The following is a 27,207-nucleotide window of genomic DNA, read 5'->3' on the forward strand; positions in this document are numbered from 1 at the left end:
ATTGAAATCTGCACAATCAAATTTATTTGTTCTTTATTATACAGAAGTAGAGCTTTATTTCAAAGGATGGACAGAGTCAGCAGAAATAGTTTAGAACCCATTAAATAGATGTGATGCAAAAACATGTTTTAAAAAAATGAAAGAACGAAAAGCTCTTAAAGCAGCAGGTTGTTGATATTTTAATGATATAAAGAGGTGTTTTGGAATAAAATAAAGGGTATCAATAAAATAATGTGTTGTAGCTGCATCTTGACTGTTATCATTACAGATATTAGACTTTTCATTATTGTTCCTCCTCTCGCTCTGTGATTGGTCTGCCTTTTTTTTTAAGCCCAAGAGTTTTGAGCCGTACTCGAATGACTGGCCAGGCTAGATCTTTATTAAAAAAAAATGTTTATAATGCTTAAATAATACATAAATAATTCAGATCAATACTTAGGCTTAAAAAAAAACTCAATGCATTTGACTTGACAAAAATGTTGCAAATAAAATAAGTTTTAACTGATAATCAATTAATAGTCTTATCAATGTATTGTAACGTGTTTTGGAGTCCCCTGACTTGAAAAGGTGCTATATAAATGTGGTTTATTCTGTATAAACTGTTTTGTTTTATTGTGGAGTGCCCAACAGGAAGCACCAGGGTACTTCCAAAAAAATTTTATGTTATGGAGAAGCAAAAAAAACAGCTGAAGTTGAATTTTCTGGGGCTGAAGTTGTTGGCCTCATAAAACTGAGAATGCTACAATAAGTACAGGCCTTTTACCATTTACAATTAAAGAATAGCATTTAAAAATTAAGTTTATAGTTTAAATGTAAGTGTGGAAAGTTTTTTTAATCCTATAAAAATTTCCAGCCAACCAGAATGTGCAAAGGGAGACTGGGCCCTATGCTGTCTCTGCAGCAGGAGTATAAGAAGATGGATATTGTCTCTTGAGTGCCAAAACTATTTTTGGGAGCCACATCCCCTGCCTTGTCCCTGAGCACCCTCTGATCAGCCTTGTCATCAGGTACAAGAGTGACTGCACTTTCAATAAAGAAGTCTTTAGGTCCCTTCTTTTAACGTAGAGATTATGCAAGCCAAAGACTGAGTTGCAGCAAAATTCAAGATTAGTTAAATGTTTTATGATAAATCTCAAAGGGACTGCGTTGAGAATCAAAACAACTTATTTGAAATTTTCTGCTTTTTGTGAAAGCTGAGCATCTTAAAGTGACTTATTTCTATTGCATTTCCTTGTTGACGATGAAAGCTGTTATGATTTTTCAACAAAGTTTTTATTCCAAAACTGCATACTTTTCTATATTTATCTTTGGAGGTTTTATAACACTTGTACATAAAACTCTGAGAATGGGGGTAGTGTATTCTATTGTGGTTGGCTTTGACGTATTGCATCCAATTACAAATACAAACACAAAGCTAAAGAAGCTAATTTGAATTAATTTGTGATAAAAAGATAGAAATATGTGTTAATACTTTGATAGCCATCTATAATGGACCTAGTTTAAGTTTTAATTTTGAAAATCTTTAGACAAATCTTGTTAAATCTAATGATTTTGTGTACAAAGTGTTTTGGTTTACAGAACTGCTTGTTCCAGAGGTAGTGAATGACATCCCGGTGAGAACAACAAATCCCCTGGTGAGGTGGGATCACAGGGGCCAGTGAGTATGAAACGTTTTGAATAGGAAATTACATCTATATCCGGTATCCCACATATCGCGACGAATATTTAAGTTTCTGCAAATAAATGCTTTTCCCTCATCGACTGGATGAGAGCGCAATAATAATTTGCATGTCAAACCGACAAACCTTGTCTGTGCTTTTAACAGCTACTGTAATGTGTCAAATGAACATACTGAATTTTTTTGTGTGTGTTTGCACAGAACTATGACAGAACTCTCCTGACTGAATCAGGAAATTACAGTTGTGGTCAAAAGTGTACCTACACTTGTAAAAAATCATAATGTTATGGCTGTCTTGAGTCTTCAATAAGTTCTACAACTCTTATTTTTCTGTGATAGAGTGATCGGAACACATACATGTTTGTCACAAAAAACAGTCATAAAATTTGGTTCTTTCATAAATTTATTATGGGTCTGCTGAAAATGTCACCAAATCTGCTGGGTCAAAAATATACATACAGCAACATTAGTATTTGGTTACATGTCCCTTGGCCATTTTCACGGCAACTAGGCGCTTTTGGTAGCCATCCACAAGGTCCTGGCAAGCTTCAGGTCGAATGTTTGACCACTCTTCTTGACAGAATTGGTGCAGTTCAGCTAAATGTGATGGTTTTCTTGCATGAACCTGTTTCTTTAGCACTGTCCACATGTTCTCAATGGGGTTTAAGTCAGGACTTTGGGAAGGCCATTCTAAAACCTTAATTCTAGCCTGGTTTAGCCATTAATTTACCACTTTTGATGTGTGTTTTGGGTCATTGTCTTGTTGGAACACCCAACTGCGCCCAAGACCCAACCTTCGGGCTGAGGGTTTTAAGTTTTCCTGCAGAATTTGGAGGTAATCCTCCTTCTTCATTATCCCATTTACTTTCTGCAAAGAACCAGTTCCACTGGCAGCAAAACATCCCCAGAGCATAATACTACCACCACCATGCTTGACAGTAGGCATGGTGTTCCTGGGATTAAAGGCCTCACCTTTTCTCCTCCAAACATATTGCTGGGTGTTGTGGCCAAACAGCTCAATTTTTGTTTCGTCTGACCAGAGAACTTTCCTCCAGAAGGTTTTATCTTTGTCCATGTGATCAGCAGCAAACTTCAGCCGAGTCTAAAGGTGCCTTTTCTGGAGCAAGGGCTTCTTTCTTGCACGGCAGCCTCTCAGTCCATGCCGATGTAAAACACGCTTGACTGTGGAGACTGACACCTGTGTTCCATCAGCTTCCAAATCCTTGCAGACCTGCTTCTTGGTGATTCTTGGTTGACTCTTGACCATCCTGACCAATCTCCTCTCGGCAGCATGTGATAGCTTGCGTTTTCTTCCTGATCGTGGCAGTGACACAACTGTTCCATGCACTTTATACTTGCGTATAATTGTCTGCACAGTTGCTCTTGGGACCTGTAGCTGCTTTGAAATGGCTCCAAGTGACTTCACTGACTTGTTCAAGTCAATAATTCGCTTTTTCAGATCCACACTGAGTTCCTTTGACTTTCCCATTGTAGCTTTTGTAGCTGAGTCTAATCACTGGGTCAAATGAGCCCTATTTAAATGGGCTCATGAGAAGTCAACAGCTGTAGTCAATCAGAATCACTTAGAAGAAGGGAAGAGGCCATGACATGAAGCTAATTTGATTGACACAACTCGCTACATCACCAAAGTTGACAAATGTTGTTGCTGTATGTATATTTGTGACCCAGCAGATTTGGTGACATTTTCAGCAGACCCATAATAAATTTATGAAAGAACCAAATTTTATGACTGTTTTTTGTGACAAACATGTATGTGTTCCGATCACTCTATCACAGAAAAATAAGAGTTGTAGAACTTATTGAAGACTCAAGACAGCCATAACATTATGATTTTTTACAAGTGTAGGTACACTTTTGACCACAACTGTAAATGCTATGAGTGGTTTTAAGGAATGCGGAGACAGAGGACACTCCTCTGAAACTGCTCCTGACCAGGTTACCTAGGGAGAGTAACCTCTCCGCATGAAATGTAAAACTCTCATCCACTGGGGTGATCTCCAACAAAAAACAGGATACAAGAAGGACCACCCAAGCTCTTTACCTCTCCAAGAAGGCAACTCAAGATTTGGCATGCTATAGGAACACCAGAACAGGGTTGACCTACTAAATTATGTGGCACCTTTGAACACAACGTACGGATGTCAACTCACCTCACCTGTCCTCACATAACTCCTTATGTCTTGACACACCACGCTCCCATGAGGAGGAACCTGACCAGGAGCTTGTTCATGATCCTCAACCCCAGGTCTGCTTCCGGGATTTGGTCCCAGTTCTGACATACCACACAACAAGGCTTAACTCAATTTTGTTGTCATTTGTTGTCATTATAAGGGTTTTTTGAACTTTGTCTGACCCACTCCCAAGAGCCTATTTACCCTGTATTACCATCAAATATTTCCATAAGACACCATATGGTTACTGAACCTCACATTGGAAATATTTATCTCTGCATTTAACCCATCACCTTGAGGAGCAGTAGGCTGCCATCTTGGGACTCCCAGGGAGCAGTGTGGGGTTAAGGGTCTTACTCAGAACCCAGAGTGGCAGTCTGCGGGAGTGGGGCTCGAACCTCTGGATTCCAAGCTCTATGCCCTAACCACCAGGCCGCCACTACCCAACAACAGACACTAGTTCATCCTAAAGACAAAACCCCCTGACCATATATGAGTGGATTAGTGTATGCAGTTCAGTGCATGGCTCAACAGAGGAGAGCTACCTCCTCGGGACAACTGTACATCTACACCTTAAAAGGCTACACTGCAGCGATAGAGTTGATTCCTTCCCGCTATCATAGCAACCCCCAACCCCGTGGGACAAGAACATCTTTCCTGTTTAGCCAGGTCAACAAATCCCCCTAAAGACGCATTTTTCAGAGGCAGAGAGTAGTATCAGGTGTTGCAGGTTAACACAGAACCCAAACAACCCCCATTCTAAAGGGGTGGACCCGTTGGTCCAGTTAAATATGCATGTTTTCAAAACAAAACAAGGCTTATGTTTTGCTCCACTCTATAAAGCCTTGAACACTCTATAAAGCCTCATCTTCAGTCAATTTTTACTGGTTGAATCAATATTCATTATATGATTGATATGTTAGCGGTGTCTTGAACTGAAAATTAAACGTTTATTCAGTGTTTGTTTCTCAGGACACTAAACTCTCTTATATATCTCCCGGGTGCTGAAGCTCAATGCACCAAGACGACAGAGAGCAGATCGCAGAGGACAGGAAGTTGTGCACAAAAACAAAATAAAAGCATCCGGTTAATTTTCAAAATAATAAATAATTTTCTGGGGTAACTTGCCCTTACTTCAAGAGTCACCATTGTCCTTTATGAAAAGTAAAACATGATGCTGAAGTGGGATATTGTTTTCATTTCTATAATTTTTGTATTTGACAGAGTTGATTTTCTTAATTGAAAGAAAAACAATACAGAGATTCTGTAAAAATTCAAAAAATATCCACTGGACTTGATTTCCAAGATTTGAAGACGTTTCGCCACCTCTCCAGGAAGCTTTCTCAATTCAAATGTCTGGATCCGCAGGGAGTTTGAGTCTTATATAGACAAACCTTTGTATCGCTTGGAAACATGCAAATGGTAACCGATGAATGGGTCATCTGGTTCCATCGTTACCCTGTAATATTTTACGGAATAACTATGACCTGGATGACTGGGAACCTTCATCAACAACAATACAGAGAGGAAAAGGCTGAGAGGAGCAGTAAAGACAGTGACTGAGGTAGAGCAGTAACCATATTATAAAAGGAAGATACTGTGCCTGAACTGAATGTGTTTTAATTTATGTACTGATATGCTTTAAGTCAAATATTTATTGCATGTAAATTGAAATATTGTGTATATGTATATGTTCAAAAGCTGGACAAATTAGGTACTATCTTCAACATAATAATATAGTATGGCTTGGGTGTCTATTTTATAAAGCAACTTATTTCATTTATACTGGAATGTCGTTTGTGACACACTTCTAACAACTTAGATAGAAGCTTCAAAAGAAAGATGACCTAAAGATGAAGTTTACAAGTTTATAATGACTGAAATGTCTGGCAGGGAAAGATGAACAGAAAAATGCAACGACTAGCCTATTCAGAAATCATAAATGTATTGCTTCTTAAGACTCTGAAATGGCCAGATTTAAATAATGGGATTAAAAATATATTCTGGGGAACACACAGCTGAACCCACTTAAAAATGACTGACTCCTGATCTCAGTGTTTTTAGGGCCCTGAGTCCGGCCCTGTGTGTATCCCTTTCAGTTTTGATTAGAATAACGATGTTGTTATTTATCAAGGATATTATTTAGTCATATATTTGTGCCAAACACTGATCTACCGCATTATATCCATGCGTCTTTGTGGGATACATACACCGGTAGGGCTCACTTCTGCAGCGCGTAAATTTTCATCGTTCTTGTTTTGTTCATTTCAAAATTTCTTTCGCGCGTGCAGCTGATCCCGCAATCCTGTAGAAGTTCAAATCGCCTGCGTGAAAAGGAGCGAGATGATCGAGACGCACTGGACCTTTAAACCGCGGTTGCCAATCGAAGGAGGGCAAAGACAGGAAAGGAGGAGGGAAATCACGCTTGTACCTCTGCTGACTCTCCAATTGAGAGAAGCCAATACAGAGAGGAGCACTTTAGACAGCCTCCTTAGGAAAAAACTAAACAAACACATAATTCCATGTAATATGTAGGATATACAACGCATTTACTTATTTTTTCTATTCTCCTGGAGAATTTTACGCACCGCTAAAGGCTCCTGTGAGGAAAACGCCGCAGAGATGAGTGTTGCGCGTTCTGGCGTGCTTCTGAAACATCCGCGCTCCTGATAAAGGGACCAAAGAGGACAAACGAGGCTTTTTTTCCCCTAAGATCGCAAAGGTGGAGCGATTAGAGAAGGGCTGATGAAGGGACTATTAATCCTTTCAGTGCATCAAAAGCACCAACGAGGATTAGAAACGTTTGGATGGAAATCGGAACTGTTTTTGGTTTTATATGAAACTGGTGATTAATTATTGTAAGTTTTTCCCTCACTAAACACATTTCTAAGGTGTTTTGCCTTGTGGAAGGTTGTAGGAAAACGTGAATTGGCAAGAAAGAAAAACAAAAAAAGCAACTCTTCGCCTTTTTTTTTTCTTCAAGTAATTTCTTAATCTAAATGGAATTAGTTGAGTCTGAAGTCGGTTGTGAAAGAAACAGACATGGTACATGGGCACAGCTTCATTCACGGTAAGCCCTTCTTACTCATTCTTACATTTTCAAAGTATATATATATATATATATATATATATATATATATATATATATATATATATATATATATATATATATATATATAAATATATATAAATGCTTTTCTTAATAGTGTCTTGTAGACAGAAAGTCAAATTATCTTTCAATCAAATTTGTAAAAGAATAGATATCAGAGAAACAGACCTTTTGCACATCAAAATGTTTTATTTTTAAGTATTTTTATTTATTTTAATTATTAAAATTTAAATGAACATGCTCAATTTGTGAGCATGAAAAATATAAGTTACTTTAATGTGATCAACATATTTGGAGTAATTCTGTCACATTTGCTTTGTTTATTTGTTTGTTTATTTATTAGGAAAATGCATTTGTTTGTTTTTTTTGTATCAAGACAGTGCAGTGAAGAATAGATGAGAAATGTCCAAAGTGCTGATGTGTGACAGTATCAGGAATGTAAACTGTGCTGACTCAAACCTACAAAAAAAGAGACATAAAACTAAACAATAAAAAATGCATTTCTCTTTCCAATCTTACAGTTGTGGCAAGTCTACTCATGCTTGGCTTTTCTGGGGCAACAAAAAAGGATATGGCTACAGGTAATCTCAACATCAAAAGTGTTGTGTTTAACCCCTTGATTTCTGTTCTGTGAAAAGCTTCATTCATTGAGGAATAATCTCTTTTGTATGTATTTTGCTTCAGTGAAAAACAATTCAGGAGTGAAACCTGCAGATCAGTGTGGAGCATGGGTAAAAGACGCAGACGGAGGGCTCTTCACCTCACCCAATTATCCAAATAAATACCCCCCAAACACAGAGTGTGTGTATATCCTTGAAGGTGAATATAATCATTACACACATTGCAGTAGAAAACAAAAAAAAATTTATTTTCCGCTGATGGAGCATACTAATGGTTTTTATAATGAGACGCTTGATTGGCGTACTATTTGTTCCTGTCGGTTTTTTGATTTTTTTGTTATAAAATGTTTTACCAAACAGAACTACTATTCAGCTTTAGTCTGGTCTATCAATGCATTCTGAATAAGTGTGTTGTGAGACAAAAAATATGATACAAGATATGAGATATGAGATAAGGGAAGATTTCATTAATATTTACTATCCTTTTCATAGAACATAATCAATCAGTAGAGGTTTGATCAGTCTAATAGTTTTAGATTTTAAACTAAAGATAATTCAGGCAAGATTGCTAAAAAAAAAAAAACACTAACTACAGATGACAACATAAGCACTGTTGCAGCAATCTTACATATACAGTATGTAACTTATACATATACAGTATACTTAGCATCAAAATGTATTTGTATGTTTTCACTGTTTCCTTTTTCTAACACATACTAAAAATGAATTTTATACAATATAATTATGCTGAGGATTTTTTTGATGCTTTTCTATCCGAGTATTTTTAGTCAACTGGATGAAGAGTCTTTGTTTGCTGACTGTCAATACAGTATGGCAACTTAAGAACTACTGTTTATATAAGAGCCTCAAACGTTGATACAGGCTGTTGGTGTTGTAGAACTCACCTTTAAATTCAGAACAAATAACCATAGCTTATCTAAATACTGCTTCCTGAGACTGCTTTTACGAAAAACATTAATACATTAATGTGGTAATATTGGAAGAGCTCCCAGATCTCATTACCCCTTAGTATTGAATGTTAAGCCTTGTTGGTTAAGCAATAAGAATATTGGTTTTATCAATGTGCAATGTCCTTGAGTGACCTTAAATGTGTTTTTAACTGAAACGTATAATAGTAATAATTAAGAGCCACATTAACTACATAATTACATTTTATACAACATTGTTTCTGATGTGTTTCCAGCTCCCCCAAGACAGTGCATTGATCTACACTTTGAGGACAGTTATTCAATCGAGTCCTCCTGGGAATGTAAATTTGACAACATTGAGGTTCGCGATGGACCATTTGGCTTTTCCCCAATGCTTGGGAGGTACTGCGGTCAGCACAGCCCTCCCGATATTAGGAGTAGCGGCCGATACCTGTGGATAAAATTTGTAACCGATGGAGAACTGGAAGGGGTGGGATTTTCAGCAAGTTACAACTTCACAGCAGGTATGTGTGCTTTATGGATTTTTGTTTTTAAATCTATTTTGCCCCTTTTGACTTATCATTTTCTTGGGACTCACAAAAAAAAAACTCTCTTGGACCTTGGTTTCTTCGTTATCTTTCTTTATGTTGTCTTATATGTTGTCCTTCACATCACAGCCATTGATAATAAGGTATCATTGGAAGGCATCTCATAGGTTTTTTCTGGTACGTATTGTTTGTTGTTTCTAGAAGGACAGTACAAGTGCACAAATATGTATATCTTGTCTTTCATGTAGGTGGGGAAAAGGTGTTCTCATCTTAATTTTACCCTCTCTGAGGGTGAAATAAAGTTAAATTACTCTTAATTAAGCTGATGAAAACTCCTTTCTAAAATGAGCCATGTAAACAATCCAATTGGAATATTATGTTTTCGGTTTAGCTCATGTAGAAAGTATTTGTACTCTAACTGAGAGGTGTAGTTTATACAGATCCATTTTCTGAACAGTATCCATCCAACACTCATTCAATTGCTGAGCCTGTAGCTTAAATATGGAAAGGAAAAATGCCTAAACTTGAACTTAAACTAAAACCTGATGGAAGTCACTTTTGCAAGCTCTAAACAGCTAAAAAACAGCTAAACCACCCAAGGTTTTGCTGTTCTTCTTTTTTCTTTTTTTTTTTTTGCATACAGTAGTAAGAAGTTCAACACGTATGCAGTTGTTTCTGATTTTACTATTCTGTTCTTCTATTCTGAATAAACCAATCTATAAGTAAAGGCATTTCATGATTGGATTATTTTATTTTAAACCCATATAAAACTGTACTCAAGTTGCTTGATTACTTTTAATCCAAACACATTCAATCCAATCAAGGAATTGAGTCTGTGCAACCACAGCTATTGTGTCAAAACTCTCTACAGAAAATGTGTATAGAGCTTAGCTACATTCTATTGAGCTTAAAGATACTATGGGCCGGATCTATCAAAGGTTTGCGTGTATAAAAACGTGAGCTATTTCACTGCGCGCACTAAAAAATGTACAAACTGATCTATCAACAGCGTGCTAAAAGGATTTGGTCTGTAAAAAAACGTGCTAAACAGCGCCTCTTATCCATTTAGTACTTTTTCTGCAATGAATATGCAATATGGGGCGTTTACACGCAAAAGTGCGTCTTGTGGGAGGAGATCATGTAAATATATTAATTTAGCACTCGCAAAGTGATTTATCAAACCTAAAAACAATTTTGCTGACGGTATCTGACTCTATATTTAACACGTTTCAAAAGAAGGTGCAAATGGTCTGTATGCGTAATTGCGCACACATGGCAGCGGTTATTGTGGCAAGAAGGAGACATCGAAATGAAGCAAGGAGACGCAGAGAACGCATTTTTTCACTCTGTGTGAATATTTTTGGAATGAACGAGGAAACGATCATCAAAACATATCGTTTATCCAGCATTGCCATTTTGGAGCTGTTGGTGGAACTCAGAATGGATTTGGAGCCAGCCACAAGGAGGACCCACGCAATACCAGATATCACAAAACTCCTTGCAATGTTGCACTTTTTTGCATCTGGGTCATTCCAGCGTACGGTTGCAGCGAGAGCTGGGATCTCCCAATCTCGTTTTTCAGAAGTGCTGTCCGACGGGGTCGGGGTTCTCCCCCTGCGCCTGTGGAGCAACATGCCAATGCTGCGGGGATGCGTAATCTCATCCACAGTCACTTCTTGTGAGCCATTTGGTATGTGCATTTTTCTACAGGCCAATACAAAACACCTGTTTTTTGTTGTTGTTGTTTTTTACTGCAGTGAAGTAGAAATTCAGCCACATACCACCTTAGGGAATAAAGATTGCCAAAGTTTTTTCTTTATATATCACTGTAAGATTTAAATTTCTTAATGCACTAGTTTGTGGAAACTACAAACTACTTTGCCGCAAACCACAAAACGCGCAAAACTATCATTTAAATAGGGCGTCTTCAACAGTTTTGCACCTGCCACCAGTTACGCAATCGCTCTTGTTAAATCACCCTCAAACCATGGTTCAGCCCCTCGCGCAAAATTCCAGTTTGCGAGCGCAAATTACTGCACGCAAAATTGGATCTTGATAAATCCGGCCCTATGAGTGTTTAAGCCTTAGAATCATAGTGCTTGAAGGTTACAACTGTTTCTCCTATGCACCTTTATGGGAATAATGCTCTGGGATATTGAGGGTTTGATGGTTGTTTATTTTGATGAACATCCATGGAGTACAAAGACCTTTTACAACATAAACACAGAATTTGACTGTAGGCTATCGAGAAGAAAGCAACTGAGCACAACAGGGGCTAAAGATTAATTGGTAAGAACTGTTGAGAAATGAGAATGCCCTTTGTGACAAATCACTATGAAGCAATAAAATCCAGTTCTTCAAAGGAGTCCCAATAAAAATAAAATTTTTGCACTGTTTTGATGTGATTTAGCAGGAAGCTAAAGAAAACTCAAGTTCTGGCAAATGATGGTCTGAATCTTTTTTAACTATGTCTTTGACCTAAAATCATACTTATACTTTCGGAAATACATCTGCAATAAATGCATTAGTTATTTCTCAAATATTTTGGCCTATTATATCTTTCTTATCACGGTGGTGCAGTGATAGCTTCCTGGGATTTAGGATCACCCAATAGTCTTGACATATTTTTATTTATTTGGTCACTTCAACACTTCAAAGTTTTTTTAAGGCGAAAAGCATAGGGTGTTAGTGACATACCAGCTAAACTTAAAAGAGTCAAACATAATAAATTTAGTAGTATAGCTTCTTAAAAAATATTTCATTCAAAAACAGGAGTGATCTGTTCCTGGAGCAATTGTATTTCATAGAAACATAGCTTCTATAGTATAGCTTAGAGGCAGATTAAATCTGAGATAAAAGAAACACTGCTTTATGTTAAAATGTATAATCTTAGTTATCTTTAAGCTTTTCAAGGTATTCAGCCAAAACAGACTTGTCTTACTTAAATGTACATGTGCTGAAAATGAAATAACTTATTTGTGGCAGATATAAAGTTTTCCAGATAAAAACAAAAATGCTCTTGAAGCTCTGACATCTAAATCGCTGCAAACAAAGGAACTTCATATTTCTTAAGATCAAATTACTGAGAGGTTGATTAACATTAAGATTCTCTTGGCACTAATCATCACTAGATTTTCCTTAACCCTAAATTAATTTTTATCACAATTGTGTCAATATCTTGTCTTTTTTTCTGCAATGAAAATATATTACTAATTTTCTGTTGATTTAGTTTTTTTGTTTTGTTTTGTTTATCAAGAGTGTCTATCTTGTCTAGAACATCTGGTTTACTGTCTGGTCCACATAAAGAGACACAATGAGGTATTGAAATCCCTTAAAGCACAGGTATCAATTCAATCCAGCCCCTCACAGTAATTTATCTGGCCCTCAGACAAATTGGCAAAAATGGCATATTAAGTAGTAAGTGTTATTTTGATATGCACAAATTGGTTAAGAGCTTGATATACATGTTGGGAAGTTATAATACACTGCAAAAAATTGAAATCTAAATCAATTTTTCTTAAATTGTCTTGAATTGAGCAGGTAAGTGAGATGGTTTGCCAATTGAATAAAACAATTTACATTTAAAATAAGGAAAAACTACTTCAGCCTCTTATTTCAGGTATATCATATTCAATTATCTTATTTTAGCAGTAAAGATACTCAATTTCTCATTTTATTTATACACATATAGATACATATATGTATGTGTATGTATGTACATGTATAAAGTTAATACTAAATAATACTTACTTTTCTATAAACTTGCCACAATAAGAAAGTTCATTGATTTGTTTTTTATTTGGTTTAGTTGTATAAAGATTGTGTGCCATCCAACTGCTTTATGTGCTCCAGCCTTTAGATGTATTTTCTTTTTGAGGGTCCAAATATGCTTACATTCACACAGGACCTCTCTCAATCATCTGGTTTTGTAGCAATGCCTCCTTGGGTGAACAATGACTGCAAATATTTTTGCTTTGTACTTTGCACCTCACGTTCAAGAGTACAAAAAAAAGCAAAAACTCCTGCAAGAGTTCAGTGTCTGATTTGGACAATCACTTTGCATATGGAAAATGTTTACATTTGCATATACTCCACCCACCAATTTGAACGATTTGGTGATTAGAAAATGATCTGCATATGGGTGAACGCACAAGCTATCTCCTTAATTGCAAACACAAATCATTTTGCACCTTCTTTGAAGATCTGCTCTGTGCTTATGAACATGTTAGCACTTGTTTTAAGATCTAAAAATCCTCTGAAGATCAAGCCCTAAGTGCTTAAATCTCATTGGAATCTGTTATACAACATGATTTCTAAGCATTTTTTGGAATCCAAGCCTCATTGTCCTCTACCCTCCACCAAGGATATTCTTGCAAACACCCAGACCAATTACTATACAAATCATTTCACAGGGTTTGCAGCAACATTTATTTGCCTGTATGCTTCCCTGTTTGCAAACATATGACTGCAGATGGAGAATGAAAGGAAGAATGAATGGACATTATAAGTTAAAAAAGAAAAAATGCAAATAAATTCACAAAATGAACACTATTAAAAGGAAAAAAAAAGCACTGATTGCCGTACATGCCAAAACTTCAATTGTTCCTTAGATTAAACAATGCTACTTTATGCGTTTTGTCTGTTGTACATGCCAAGTAAACCTAGCTATCTGTCCCATTTAGGGGTGTGGGAAATAATCGTTTTGGCGATATATCGTGATATTTTGCTGCCCAATATAATATCGATCTTTCACTTCTTAGTATCGATTTTCAAAAAAAAAAAAATGGTTACATAAAACATTGATGGGAAAATGGGCTACCTCTGCACCACCACTCTGGCAGAAAGCGCTGTGGAGCCCTTTAACTGTGCGTGCAGCACCAAATCTGTACAGTCACAGTGGAAGAAAACCCCAAACAACATGGATAATAATACCTTATCAATATTTTCTGATGAAAATATACAGCACTTGCTGTTTTATTTCATAATTTGATTTTGATAGCTGGGGAAAATAAGGCAATATATAGTGATACTGCAATATCGTGATAATATCGTATCGTGACCCAAGTATCGCGACATGTATCGAATCGCAACACTCATGCCAATACTCACCTCTAGTCCCATTACCTGCTGATCAATGTCCAAACTGTTCATGCTGAGGGCAGCAGCATAGCTAGAAGGTAGGGCAGGGAGAATACTGGACCTTAAATCTGATTGCCCCACCCCCAGAAGATTTACATGGCACAGTTCCAAGTCACTGTAGTTGGTGCAATGCTGAGTTCAAAAGAGAGTAAAAATAGTATTTACTTAAAAGAAAACTAACTTTGACAAAATTGTACTTAAACACAAGAAGAGTAATCAGCATAACATCTTATTTAACAGTAAAACATACTTAATTGAAATTTTACTTGAAGCAAAATTTTGTTACTTTTCTGTGAGCAGAAGAAAGTCCCTCTTAATTATTTCACAGATTAAAAGAACAGAAATGGCTCCTAAACTGTTTGTAATTAAATAAAGACCTTTATGATAAATGTTTTATTATGAAAGGTACACACACCTTTACTGCAAAAATAAAACATGTCAACCAGTTAATTAAGCACTAATTCACAACATGTGAGATCTCAACAGATATATGACATTACACATCTTTAGGCTGCTCTGTAAATATTTGGTGTTTTTTAAACTAGTTTTTGAGCCATTTTGCTCAAGTTGGATGATTTAATGAGATATAGCTGTGCGTAAATATTATTTTATGTAAAACAAGTGAAACCAAGTAAGCCTACTGTAAAATTAATAAATCAGCATTATCCCCTAAAAGCTTTATGTTATCAGTTCATTAATTTGCTTCCACTATTATTAGCACATGTAGTGTTATGTTTTCCTTGACAGACTTTATCTTTATAGCAGTGCAAATATGCTGCATTGTCTCATGCAAATTTGTACCATATTTCCAAATGTTTAAAATTGTAAGTAGACCAATAACACAACATATTTAACCAAAGGGGAGTGCCTGGTTATATGTATTATGCAATCTGACTACATAATCTCTGTAATGTGCCTTGAGATGACATGTGTTCTAAATTGGTGCTATATAAATAAACTGAACTGAATTGAATATATGGGAGATCCAAGACTGTAGACGGATTTTAAAAGCATAGTGGCAGTTATTTTGTCCCAGGGCACATTGACCTGAGACCCTGTGGAATGTTAGATTAAGTGGGGTTTTTACAGCACCTTAAGCCATATCTGCAGAGTCAAACTCTGCCAAGAAGATACTTTCAAAGAAGACTTCAGGAAGGGTGTGGGGTGATCTAAAAATTTCTCTCTCGTACACCATTTAACATGTGTACCTGGTTTGCTCATGTTTCTATCATTTAATAATATTGGTGATTTGGATATTAAAACAATCAAACATATTCATTAATATCACAAAAAAAAAACATTATCAAGTATTACTAAAAAGCTCAACAAGCCAAAGTTGAAATTTTTCCTGTTGATGAAAAACCTGGTCATGACTTCTAATTAAGGTAACCAATTTATGCAAGGGAAAAAGGCAATCCAAAGCTCTGGCTGCACCGAGAAACCTTTTGAAAGAAAATGAGTAAAGTGGCATTTAGGATTATGGCCGGAAAAGGATATATGGGCCTATCATCAAGAAGCCAGCATCATGAGATTGTGCCTAGATGGGCTCGAACTGGGAAATTGAACCGTGGAGATTGACTCGTCCCTTTTGGAAGGAGCCCACTTCTGCAGCACCATCGCTGAGGCTGAATAGAAAGTCAGGCCACTTCTCATTTTCAGATCGGCCTCCAAAGGCATTTGCCAAAGGCAGTGTCTGACATTTTTATGTTTCTGTTTCAATCTGTATTAATTGTACTGAACAAACTATCTGAGATTTACAACTGACAAGTACATTTACCAAACTGTAAAAGGGAAATAGACATTGGAATTAATGTGGATTAATTTTTTTGGTAATAAAATGTGTGTTAAAAATGTTAAAATATGCTATTAAGAGGTATTTTTGCTTTAACTGTAAATGTTAGATGCCAAGTGGAAATCACTTCTTTATAATTAAAGTTTTTCTTGCTTAAATCACAGGTTCCTGATTCTGGATTTACGCAAATCCCATGAGCAGACCAAGTCAGTTTGTTTGCCATATGCAGTCTTTGTTGCTTCCCAAAGCTTTACTTCTGCAACTTAGATCCCCTTTTAGATTACTCTTCCTTCAGGATTAACCTTAACCATGCAAAAGCATGGTTGTGGTTTAACATAGGCCCCAATCCACTAGAATTAAAAAATGAAGTATTCACATTATGTTTTGGAATTTCTCTTAATTAACTGATTAAATATTATTAGTCTTAAGTTCCAGGACAAGAAAACAGAAAAAGATATCTCTGTCCAACCCTTGCAACAGTCATTACTATCATTATAATAGGATGTAAGTATGTTTCCCTCATTGCTCAGATTTACATGTTCTTTTGGGCATTTTAAGGGACTGCTTTTATTTTTCTGTTACCATAAAATACCAGAACTGTGTTCAGATATCAGAGTCTCAAATTTGTCTTTTTTGCCCTGTCCTTCTTGCCGGCTTAGTGTTTGAAAATACAGTCTGCCAACACCAATCTTAGAAGAATGTTCTGTTCTCCTAAAGGAAGAATAACAGGTGTTAACGTTTGAACTCCCCTTTCTGTCCCCTGTGTTATTTCAAAAAGAAATGGATAGCAGCGAGTTAGCATTGCAATCACACTTCTTGCAGCTGTGGAAGAGTTCAGCTCTATCCACTCTCCTCACTCATCCCTGTGCTTTCTCATTTGGATAACACTACTGCTTTTCTTCTCTCTCACACCACAGCCATAAGCCAAACTAACTGGCTTTCAAAAACCTTATAAACATGCTTCCTTTAATGTTTTGGAAATCGCTTTGCATGATTTGAAAATTTCAAAAACTATCAGTTAGTGAGGCTTACCTACAACAAAAATAGATTCCCATTATTCAACCCTTACTTTTAATAAAATACCAGCCCAGTTTACATTTGCTGCTGAATCTAATTATAATCATCCTGTTATCTTAGTAGTTATATTAGCATCACACTTCCTTACTGATTTGTTGGTTTATTTTTATAGATGTTCTGCAACTTTTAGATGTGTCTTCACCACACTTCTGGCTAATATTTTAGACCATAAGAAGAACTCTGGAGAACTTGACTGCATGATGAGGAGGCAGTTCAGCTTTAAGATTCAGATATGTTGGGCTAGGGCCACATCTATAAATTACAGCATACTGGCCCTTGATTATATGAGTTTGACACCCCTGGGCCAATACTTTTATTTATTTATTTTATTACAGTACATATTTTTGGAATGGTATAATGGTTTTATTGCTGAATTGAATATTTCATTGGCTCATTTTATTAGTATGATAGATGTTTGATTGGTTGTAGAGAAAAACTTTATATTGGATGGTTGGTTTTGTTTGCTGGGTAACTGGTGTGGTTGGTTAGTCAATTGGTTTGCTGGTTAGAAGAATGGCTGTAAAGCTGGTTTGATAGCTTGTTTAGTTGGTTAATTGATTCATGGTGTGTGGTAAAGAACAATACATACTAATAATAATACTTTGTAGGTTTACACTGCAAAAACGATCTAGAAATATGCTGGTGAAGATTCTCAGTCATCCAGGTTATAGTCATTCCAAAAAAGTTAAAACACAATCCACTGGACTTTGTTTCCAAGTTTGAAGATGCTTTGCTTCCCATCCAGGAAGCTTTTTCAATTCAAAATATCGTTGAGTTCGATGCTTTATAAAGTGGCCCAAAAACAAAGCCTTGTTTTGGATTAGAAAACATGCAAATTGAACCAGATCAAGGGGTCCACCCCTTAGGAATGGGCTGTAGTTTGGGTCTAGAAATATGTAAAAATGTCTTAAATGAAATGTATTTATGAGTAATCTTACTTTTCAAATAAGATAATTAGATAATATGCACTTGAAATAAGACAATGCAATCATTTTTTCTTATTGTAAATGTAAATTGTCTTTTTCCATTGGAAGTCACTCACTTCACTCCTCAATTCAAGAAAAATGCACTTCTTTAAGGAATTTTATGTAGATTTTTGCAGTGTAACGTTTACTTTAGGCAGTGTCCTTATGTCATGGTAGAAACTATGATTATTTATTAGCCAAATGAATAAAAAATTTGACCAAAGTCACAAAATACGGTTTACCCTTAAAAATAACGTAACATTTTTGGGGAGACTTGGACTCCTCTGTGACCTTCAGAGATTAAAAATGTTCAATTGTTGTTGAAACGCTCTTGTCTGACATGCTCTAATGTATTTGCTTACACACATGTTTAGCTCCTGACAGCAGAGACATAATGTTTTTATTCTTCAATACAGCATTATACAGCTTCTGCCTCCTGCTCTAACTGTGAAAGGAAGTTTCAGGCTGCTTATTTGCTACATTGTCGAATATTAAGTAAGCTCTGTTGCTACACACAGGAAGAAAAAGGAAACTTTTTGGAAAGAAAACATGTATTGGAACCATGTACCTAAATAAATTGTGTTTTTATTACAACAAATTAACATGTAGCAATTACAAAATGTCATGTTTCAATTATGAAACACAATCATCCTGCACTGTATTGCAATTATTGATGTAACAAAGAAGTCTTTATTATTAGTTGTATAAATTGGAATACCTCGTTCAAAATCTTTGTAATATTGTTTTCCATTCTCTTGTTGACTATAATATGTCTCTGATGTTAACCTTTATTTTTACCAATGTAATTTAGTATTGGAAACTCTGGAAAGACTGTATAATCTGATTGTCTTGTTCCAGAGAAATAAGTTTCTATTCACTCCAGAGTGGGGACAAAAAACAGTTTTTTACTATTTAATATTCTAAATTGTATAATTTAAAGCAGTCAAGAAAGTTGAGGTAGCTAATCTATACAAATTTGGTTAGCTCTAGAAACGGTGGCTCTATAGCTAGACTTGGCATCAAACCATAGGATAAACATCTTCTAAATGTACATACATTGAATGCATATGGATTTACTAGTCCTTGTTTCATCCTGTTCTTATACTTAAATCACTTTATATTGCTCTCTTTGCTTTGGTATCAACTGCTTTCCTCCCAGCTCAGCAAAGCAGTCCTGACATCGTTGTTAAGGGAAAGGTCTGTCACTTTTATGGAACTCGACTCCCTATCTACAGAGTGGCTAATATCTTCTTCTCTTCTAGTTTTATTATATTCGAGGTTTCCAACCGATAACCCAGAAGAGTCTTGGCTTGTCTACTACCTTGGACCTCTGTAGCAGTTTGGTAGCCAGGCCTGCTGTTCAGCTGCAGATGCTGTGCACGGCAGTGTCCTGATAGGATAAAGTTGGCTGTAACGTGCTATGGATGGTTGAACATAATTAGCTTCATACCAGTTGCAGTCTAAATGCAGACAACATGGTTTATGTACAACATCAATGATGGTTTATACATATGGTACTAAGGATACAATATTATGTGCTTTTATATAATTGTGTTGTTGAGACTGTGGACTAAATATAACCCATATAAGAGTAAAGATGCACATTTAGACCAAATAGAATTTGTTTGATAAATTCTGTATATTTTCTAAATCTGACTTAAGTTATACAATGACAATAGATACTTATTTTTGTATTTAGCTACTGATATATAAGACTAGAACACATCTGACCCAAACTCAAAAAAGTTATTTTTTGTTTTGTGTCTAGCCTTACTAGGTGAACAAAGAATGGAGATTAAAAAAAACTTGTATAAGTATAATTTTGTGAAACCAAGTAGGCCTACTGTGTTTTATAATTTGGGCACAAATGTTGAAAATGGCAATTAAATATACTTATTTACATTATGCAAAATTTTATCTAATGATAAATTGAAATAATAAAAGAAATGATGAATGAATAACTGCTCATATAATTTCACACCACAATACAAGAAGATTTATGAAAAAAGATCTTAGGACAATAAATGTAAGTCATTTGTCAATGTTTAGCTAAATTTAAAACGATGGGTGACCATAAAGCAATGGCTGTCACAAAATAACAGTTTCGATTAGATTTCTAGCACTGATTGTGTCACGGTTTTGTGTAATCTCTTGACCCACATGCAGGAGAAACTGAATCAGGAAAATTATGGTTTTTTTTTATCAGGAAGTGAAATGTGAATAAAGAGTAATCCATGCTGGAAGCAGCAACTCGGGACAGGGAGGTCTGTAAAAAACTAATATGGTAAATTCAATGAAAAATTACAAGGTGATCTTCCAGGACAAGAGTGGGGGTTCTGCCAGGTAGAGGTGCGTGGACCCAAGGTTGTGGGTTTGTGGTTGGTTCAGAGTGGAGGCTTGTGTTACCGGCATCCAATTTGGCTGATGGCTGTGGTACTGAAGTGGTTCTCGAATGTGGGTGTTAGACATAGCTGAGACTGTAGCAAGAGTATAGGGAAGGACAGGCCATACTCAACTAAAGGATGAGTAGGTTTAGGTGGTTTCCTAAAAGCACTGAAGGAGAGCTGCTTTCTTGAATTTGGTAGAAAGTTTGCGACAAGGAAATCCAGGTCAGGGGAAACCTTGTGAGGCTTGGGGTGGCTTAGCGTGACCATGCAAGGATAACACTCTGAAAACTGAGCGCTGAACGGGGAGCCCCTCCTTTTAAGTTGCCAAAGTGATGAGTGGATGCATTAGTCAGTCAAGCAACAGCCTAAATGAAACCCTCTGGTGAAGAAACTGAGAACAAAAACACAGCCACCCAGGCTCAGCCCAAAGTCCTGGCAGATCCGATACTCTATAAAATTATAGTAGCTCATGGGAAAGTGAAGAAAAGTATTCTTACTGTATTTTACTGATTTTTCTACATTCCAACACTTTGATTGTAATGATTGTTCAAAAGTTGGAGATACTTTATCACATTGTTCAAGTTTTAACAATGTTTTCTTGTTGCAACGAAAGTTCCTGGAGTTGCAAGAACTTTGTAGAAAGTTAAATTTCCACGATTTAGATCAATATGAAATGCTAACATGATGAACAAATAACGCTTGTTCAAAAACATGTTTTGACTCAATTCATTCAGTTGAGTTCATTGAATTAAATTAAATTAAATCCAGTTTATAGTGAAAATTCACAACACGTCATCTCAAGGCACTTTGCAGGTCAACCAGATCATACAGTAAATTTATTCATAGTTTTCTATTTACGGAAAAACAGTTGATTGCATCGACTCATTGACTCGAAGGAAACCCCTTACACTAAGCATGATTGTGTAAGCGCCTGAACTTACATGAGAATTTCTATCCTGTATCACTTAATACTACTAGTAGTAGGTTAAGAAGGGTAGAAGTTATTTGAAGTATGCGCCTGTGAGAGTGTGATAGGTAGATGTCTTTCCCCCCCACAACTTAGAATAAACCACCAGTTTGGATAAACAATTATATTTTATTAGAGCTTCAAGCTCAGAAACTGGTAAATGGAAATGGAATAGTAAATTGCTTTTTTTTAACGAAACAATCGGACCATAAAATAAAAGTTGGCCTGGATTAATCAACAGAAAATTATGTCACCAAATAGCCTTCAGAGGCACTTAAATGCAATCAGTTCCTTATGAACCCAAACTCTTATTTTGAATCGAAATAAAAAAAAAAAACCTCAAAACTATCAAATATGCCCCGGGACCGTACTAACTGAAATGCTGGATCATTTAACAGTAACCTCATTTGAAAATGCAAACCGTGGTGAGACAACCCCAATTTACCCACATAAAGTAAACATCATCAGTGTTACCGCCAGTCTAGGCATACAAATACATCACAAACATACAGCAAAACAATATAGGCAATAACGTCACGGCGTCCCGAATGTCCACCAACACAACTGTAAGCACAGTTCCTTGGAATCGAATACCGGTTATCCGTTCGGTGAGACCCCGCCCCGCAGCTGCACAAAAGTTCTGTCCCCAAAGTGCAAAAGGCTCCTTAAAGCAATGCTGTCTTCGGTGAAGTCAGGTGGCAGGGTATACTCACAGTTCCATAGAAGAGAAGAAGGGAGAGGGTAGAGAAAGGAATGTTCGACCTGTTCGGATCGGAGCGAACCAACGTTCATGGACCCCAGCGCCGTCTTCTCGCTGCGGCTCGCCAGCTGTCACCACTCGCACGGTTCCAACACCCGAACTTTTCTTAAGACAAGTTTACTTGCAGGCATATATCTTCACTGCACCAAACTCCTCTGGCTGTCGGCGTCCGCAGCACGGTCGGAATTCCCCCTCTGGCGTCCACTGCCCGGTCGGAATTCCCCCTCCTTCCTTCTTCTGCTCTGCATCTCCACTCTCTCTCTACACCTGACTCTCTCCCTCCTTGGCCGAGCGTCACGTCACGTTACTCCCCACATTCCCCCCTTCCAAACCCTGCCACCACCAAGACTTTTTGACAGCATTGGACCATGTTGATCAATGTCCACTTGAACACTATAGTCCATGTGTGCCACCAGGGAGCTTTCCCCTTTTTTTTTTTTTTTTTTTTTTTTTTACCTTACATCAAACATAAACAAAAGTAGTGTAGATGGTAAGAACATGAACATGTAACATCAAAACAGAACATACACTTATTTCAAGACATAGTCTTTGAATCTAAGGGGGAGCTGACCCCTAGAACTTCTCTGAGGCCTAGTAGGCAGGGGCTGATCCTCACCATCAATACTTGACTCATCTGCATCATCAAAAGATGCATCTGACTCAACTTCATTGCAGTGGTCTTCCATTACACCCGAATGCTCACCATTTCCTTCCCTCCCCCCTATGTCAGTGTCTCTGCATGGTGTACTGTGGTTGGGTGCGTGCAGCATGTGAGGTGTCTGGTGAGTGCCAGGCGTTTGTTGGTTAGGAGGGGCAGGGACAGTGCGATGTGGCACATAAATCATATCAGCATCCTCAGACATGGACTCATCTGAGGCCCTATGTGAATGATGGGGTCGGGGACTTTTCTGCAACCTGGGCCACTCGAAAGTGCAAGGTTTCATTTGGTCCCTGTGCACTACCCGCGTAGGGCCGCCAGCCTCTGGCTTAACGGTGAAAACTGGCATATCAGAGTGGTTCTGTGCAACCACAAGGAAGGGGTCTGATTCCCATCTATCCTGAATTTTGTTTCTGCCTCTTGGGCGATGGTTCCGCAAAAGGACCCTGTCTCCAGGCCTAAGGAGTGCCCCGCGAGCTTTGCGATCATACATCCTTTTCCGTCTCTTGGAGGCATCCTGTCCAGCTCGCCGAGCTGCGTCTGCAGCTGTCTGCAGTCGCTGGTGATGACCCAGGACCCATTCATCAAGGTTTTCCACGTCACTCACTTCCAGGTCTTTACCCCCCAATATGTCCCGAGGTAGCCGTGCATCCCTCCCAAAGAGCAGATAGAAAGGGGAATACCCAGTTGAGCGGTGCACATGACTATTATAAGCCAGGGTCAACTCTGGGAGATATTCTCTCCAGTTCCTTTTCTTTTCAGTGGGGAGGGATCTGAGCATGTCGTGCATTGTCCTGTTAAAACGCTCACACTGGGCATTTCCCTGGGGGTGGTATGGAGTCGTCCGGCTCTTGGCAATTCCATACACTCGACAGAGATCTTTAATGACACTGGCTTCAAAGTTCCGGCCCTGGTCGGAATGTAGTCTAGCAGGACAGCCATAATAGACAAACCAATTCTTGACAATTGCATTGGCGGTTGTTCTGGCTGTTTGGTCTCTGGTTGGAACCGCAATGGTGAACCTTGTGAACATATCAGTAAGTACAAGGACATTTTCATACCCTCCGACCGATGGCTCCAAAAGGGTATAGTCCATTGCCAGCACCTCCAAAGGGGCGACAACATTGGTGCAGGTCATTGGTGCCTGAGCCTTGGGGAACACGTCTCTTGAGAGTGTACAGCGCTTACATTGCTGTGCCCAGCACTTGACGTCTTTAGACATAGCGGGCCAATAGTAGCCCCGCCTAAGGACCTCTAACATTCCCTTGTCACTGAAGTGCCCCCCATGGTCATGTTGGTTCTCAAACACTGTTCTCTGCAGAGACTAAGGGACAACCAGCTGATACACGTCTTCACCATCCCTGGGGTCCCGCAGGCACCGGAAAAGGACGCCATGTTGAGTTTTCAGATGGTCCCACTGTCCTACAAGCCGCCGCTGTGACCAGTTCATTGTCCGCAAAACCCTTTCATTGGCTTCTGACATGCTTTCAGTGCAAGCAGGACTGGACGAATGTCAGGGTCTTGCATCTGTAGCTCCCGCATCTCCTCCCAGCTGCTTCCGCATATCCGGCCTCTCACCTTCGACTGGGCTGCTGAATGAACTGGTACTTCCCTCGCTTCAGCACCCCTAGTTGGCCACAGACAGGCACGCACCTCATCTTCTTTTATGACCAGGAAATCCTTCTCTCTGTCTTCAACCTCTGGCTCCGTACCCACCGGGATACGAGAGAGCACGTCTGTATTTTGGTTTATCCGGCCTGGTTTATAGTGAACTTCAAAGTTAAATTCAGCTAACTGGGCCACCCATCTTTGCTCAACTGCGCTGAGGTTGGCAGTATCTAAGTATCTTAGTGGGTTGTGGTCAGTAATGACTGTGAATTTAGAGAAGAGCAGTAGGTCACAAAACTTTTCAGTTATTGCCCACTTGAGAGCAAGTAGCTCTAGCTTAAATGCACTGTAGTTTCGGTCATTTCGTTCTGAGCCCCGCAGACCCCGACTAGCGAAAGCAATGACCCGCTCGATGCCCTCCTGTTTTTGGCTCAAGACCGCTCCCAGGCCCAGACAACTCGCATCTGTGGTTACGATGAAGGGGAGCCCAAGATCAGGGTAGGCAAGTATGGGTGGAGTCATAAGACACTTTCTGAGGCTATCAAAGGAAGCCTGGCACCTCTCATCCCATTCAAATGGCTGTGACCTAGCATTTAGCTCACCCTTTTTCTGTTTGCCCATCAGAGCATGTAGGGGCCTTGCTAATTGATCAAATCGGGGAACAAAACGCCTGTAGTAAGACATAAAGCCCACTACTTGACGGACTTCCTTTACAGATTGCGGGGTGGGCCAGTCTTCCAGTACCTTCACTTTTTCCCTATCCACTTGAACCCCTTCTGCCGAGACCACATGGCCAAGGAACTTGACCTCCTTCCTGAACAAGAAACACTTCTTAGGCTTAAGTTTGAGTCCATGTTCCTGCAACCGACCAAATACGAGATCTAAGCGCTGCAAGTGGCTTTCAAAGTCTTTTGAGAACACGAGAACATCGTCCAGGTAAATCAGAAGCACATCAAAAGCCATGTCCCCCAGCACAACTTCCATTAGGCGCTGAAACGTTGCGGGGGCGTTACAGAGCCCAAATGGCATGCGGGTCCATTCATACAGCCCGAATGGTGTTGTTACCGCAGTTTTCTCCTGATCCTGGGCAGCTACAGCTACTTGAAAGTACCCGGCGGTAAGGTCCAGAGACGAAAAGAGCTGTGCCTGGCCCAGGGCATCCAACGACTCCTCCACTCTGGGGAGGGGGTACGCATCTCTGTGTGTTACATTATTGAGTCTTCTGTAATCACAACAGAACCGTACTGACCCGTCCTTCTTCATGACCACCACTGCCGGAGACGCCCATGGACTGCAGCTCTCCTTGAGCACTCCCTGTGAAACTAGATCCTGCACATGCTGCTTCACTTCTTGGAACACGTGGGGTGGCACCCGGCGATGTCTTTGTTTAATGGGGTGAGCACTGCCAGTGGGGATACAGTGAGTAACGGTAGTGGTGTAACCATAGTCCCTATCATTTTGTGAAAACACAGCATGGTGCTTCTCTAACAGGTGATTAAGCTGATGTACCTGATCCGTGGTGAGGCCCTGCAGGTCTGCTTGCACAGGGACGGCCAATAGCCCTGGCTCTTCCAGCTTAGGTTGCACCTGGCTCACAATGGCTTTGACTCGGATTTCACCTGCTGCCTCTTCAAACGCCACCACGTCTTTGGGAAGCACTTTGTGTGGCTTACACAGCTCAGCCACTCTTGCTCTTGGAGGCAAAACAATGGGCTTGGGGCTTGGGTTCATTATTCGGACTGGGACCCTCCCCCCCACTGAGTTTGCTAAAACGTTGGCTACTAACAGCCCGGGAGGCGTGTTCACCGTGGGTGAAGCCTCCACCAAGACTCTGCATTTTATTTTAGGAGACACCCGACAGCGCCCTTCAATGACTGTTTCACTGTGGGGGGGGGATGATGACAGCCCGCCTACCACCCACTTTGACAAAGCCAATTCTCCAATTGCAGTCCACCAGCTGCTCCTCCTTGCCCATTTCCACAAAGACACGATGAAGGCTTGCACCCCCACTCCGCTGGCCATGCCTCTCTATCTGCTGCACCCCATCTAGGCCAGCAAATAGGCTACGAAGATCGCCGAGCACATTCATGCCCAGTATGCCTGAGGCCCCACCTGTGCTATCAGTCTCGTCTCGAAGCACAAACACACACTTTCCTGGAAGCTTCTTTCCCAGGCAGTCAATATCAGCATACAGACACCCAATTATGGGGATGTCCAAGCCGTTGGCAGCAGTTAATTTAACCCATTTTGCAGGCGACAGGGTCTTTCCCTCAAACTGCCTGTTAAAGTGAGCCTCAGAAATAGTAGTCACTTCTGAGCCAGTATCTAGCAAGCAGCAGGTCCTCACTCCATCTATCAGTACATCTATTGTAAAACAGTTGCCGAAAGCATTTTGCGGGTCCCCAATCTGTCCCATCCCGAACTGATCGGGAGGAGCTGTGCTGGGTTTTGCAGTGGCTGTGCTCATTTTTGCTTGCGTTTTCTCCGTCTGCTTTGGCTCAGTAACTGAAGCATTAACTTGGGGCAGGGCCCCCTTTCTCTGTGGGCAGTTACGGCTTGTATGTCCCGGTTGACCACAGGTATAGCAGATCAGTCTGCCCTCCTGGTCTCGTAGAGGTGGCTTCCTCCCTTCCCCTTGGGGGCTATTGCGCTGCTCAGCTCTTTGCAGTGCAGTAAAAAGTTCATCCTGTCTTGCTGCAAGTTTTTGTATGGATTCGTGCAGCGACTGCAGTGCCAGGCCCGCACAAAAGTTACTTTCAGCAGAAGCAGCGCTTACAG

The 27,207-nt window shown here is 39.1% G+C and overlaps 1 protein-coding gene across 3 annotated transcripts in view; it reads left to right on the plus strand.

The window, feature by feature from the left end:
* Positions 1-6,224: 6,224 nt before the first annotated feature.
* Positions 6,225-27,207, plus strand: part of neto1l (neuropilin (NRP) and tolloid (TLL)-like 1, like) — a 123,336-nt gene continuing 102,353 nt past the window's right edge. For 2 of the 3 annotated variants that reach the window (XM_038289070.1, XM_038289069.1), the window contains exons 1-4: positions 6,225-6,940; positions 7,501-7,560; positions 7,664-7,798; positions 8,804-9,052. In XM_038289070.1, coding sequence (XP_038144998.1) covers positions 6,913-6,940; positions 7,501-7,560; positions 7,664-7,798; positions 8,804-9,052 — 472 coding nt within the window. In that variant the 5' untranslated portion in view covers positions 6,225-6,912. The remainder of the gene's footprint in view (positions 6,941-7,500; positions 7,561-7,663; positions 7,799-8,803; positions 9,053-27,207) is intronic. The other variant, XM_038289067.1, reaches the window with a different exon arrangement.

The sequence above is a fragment of the Cyprinodon tularosa genome, unplaced genomic scaffold (assembly GCF_016077235.1).
Source record: "Cyprinodon tularosa strain WSP-4 unplaced genomic scaffold, ASM1607723v1 ctg262, whole genome shotgun sequence".
In the NCBI taxonomy this organism is placed as follows: domain Eukaryota; kingdom Metazoa; phylum Chordata; class Actinopteri; order Cyprinodontiformes; family Cyprinodontidae; genus Cyprinodon; species Cyprinodon tularosa.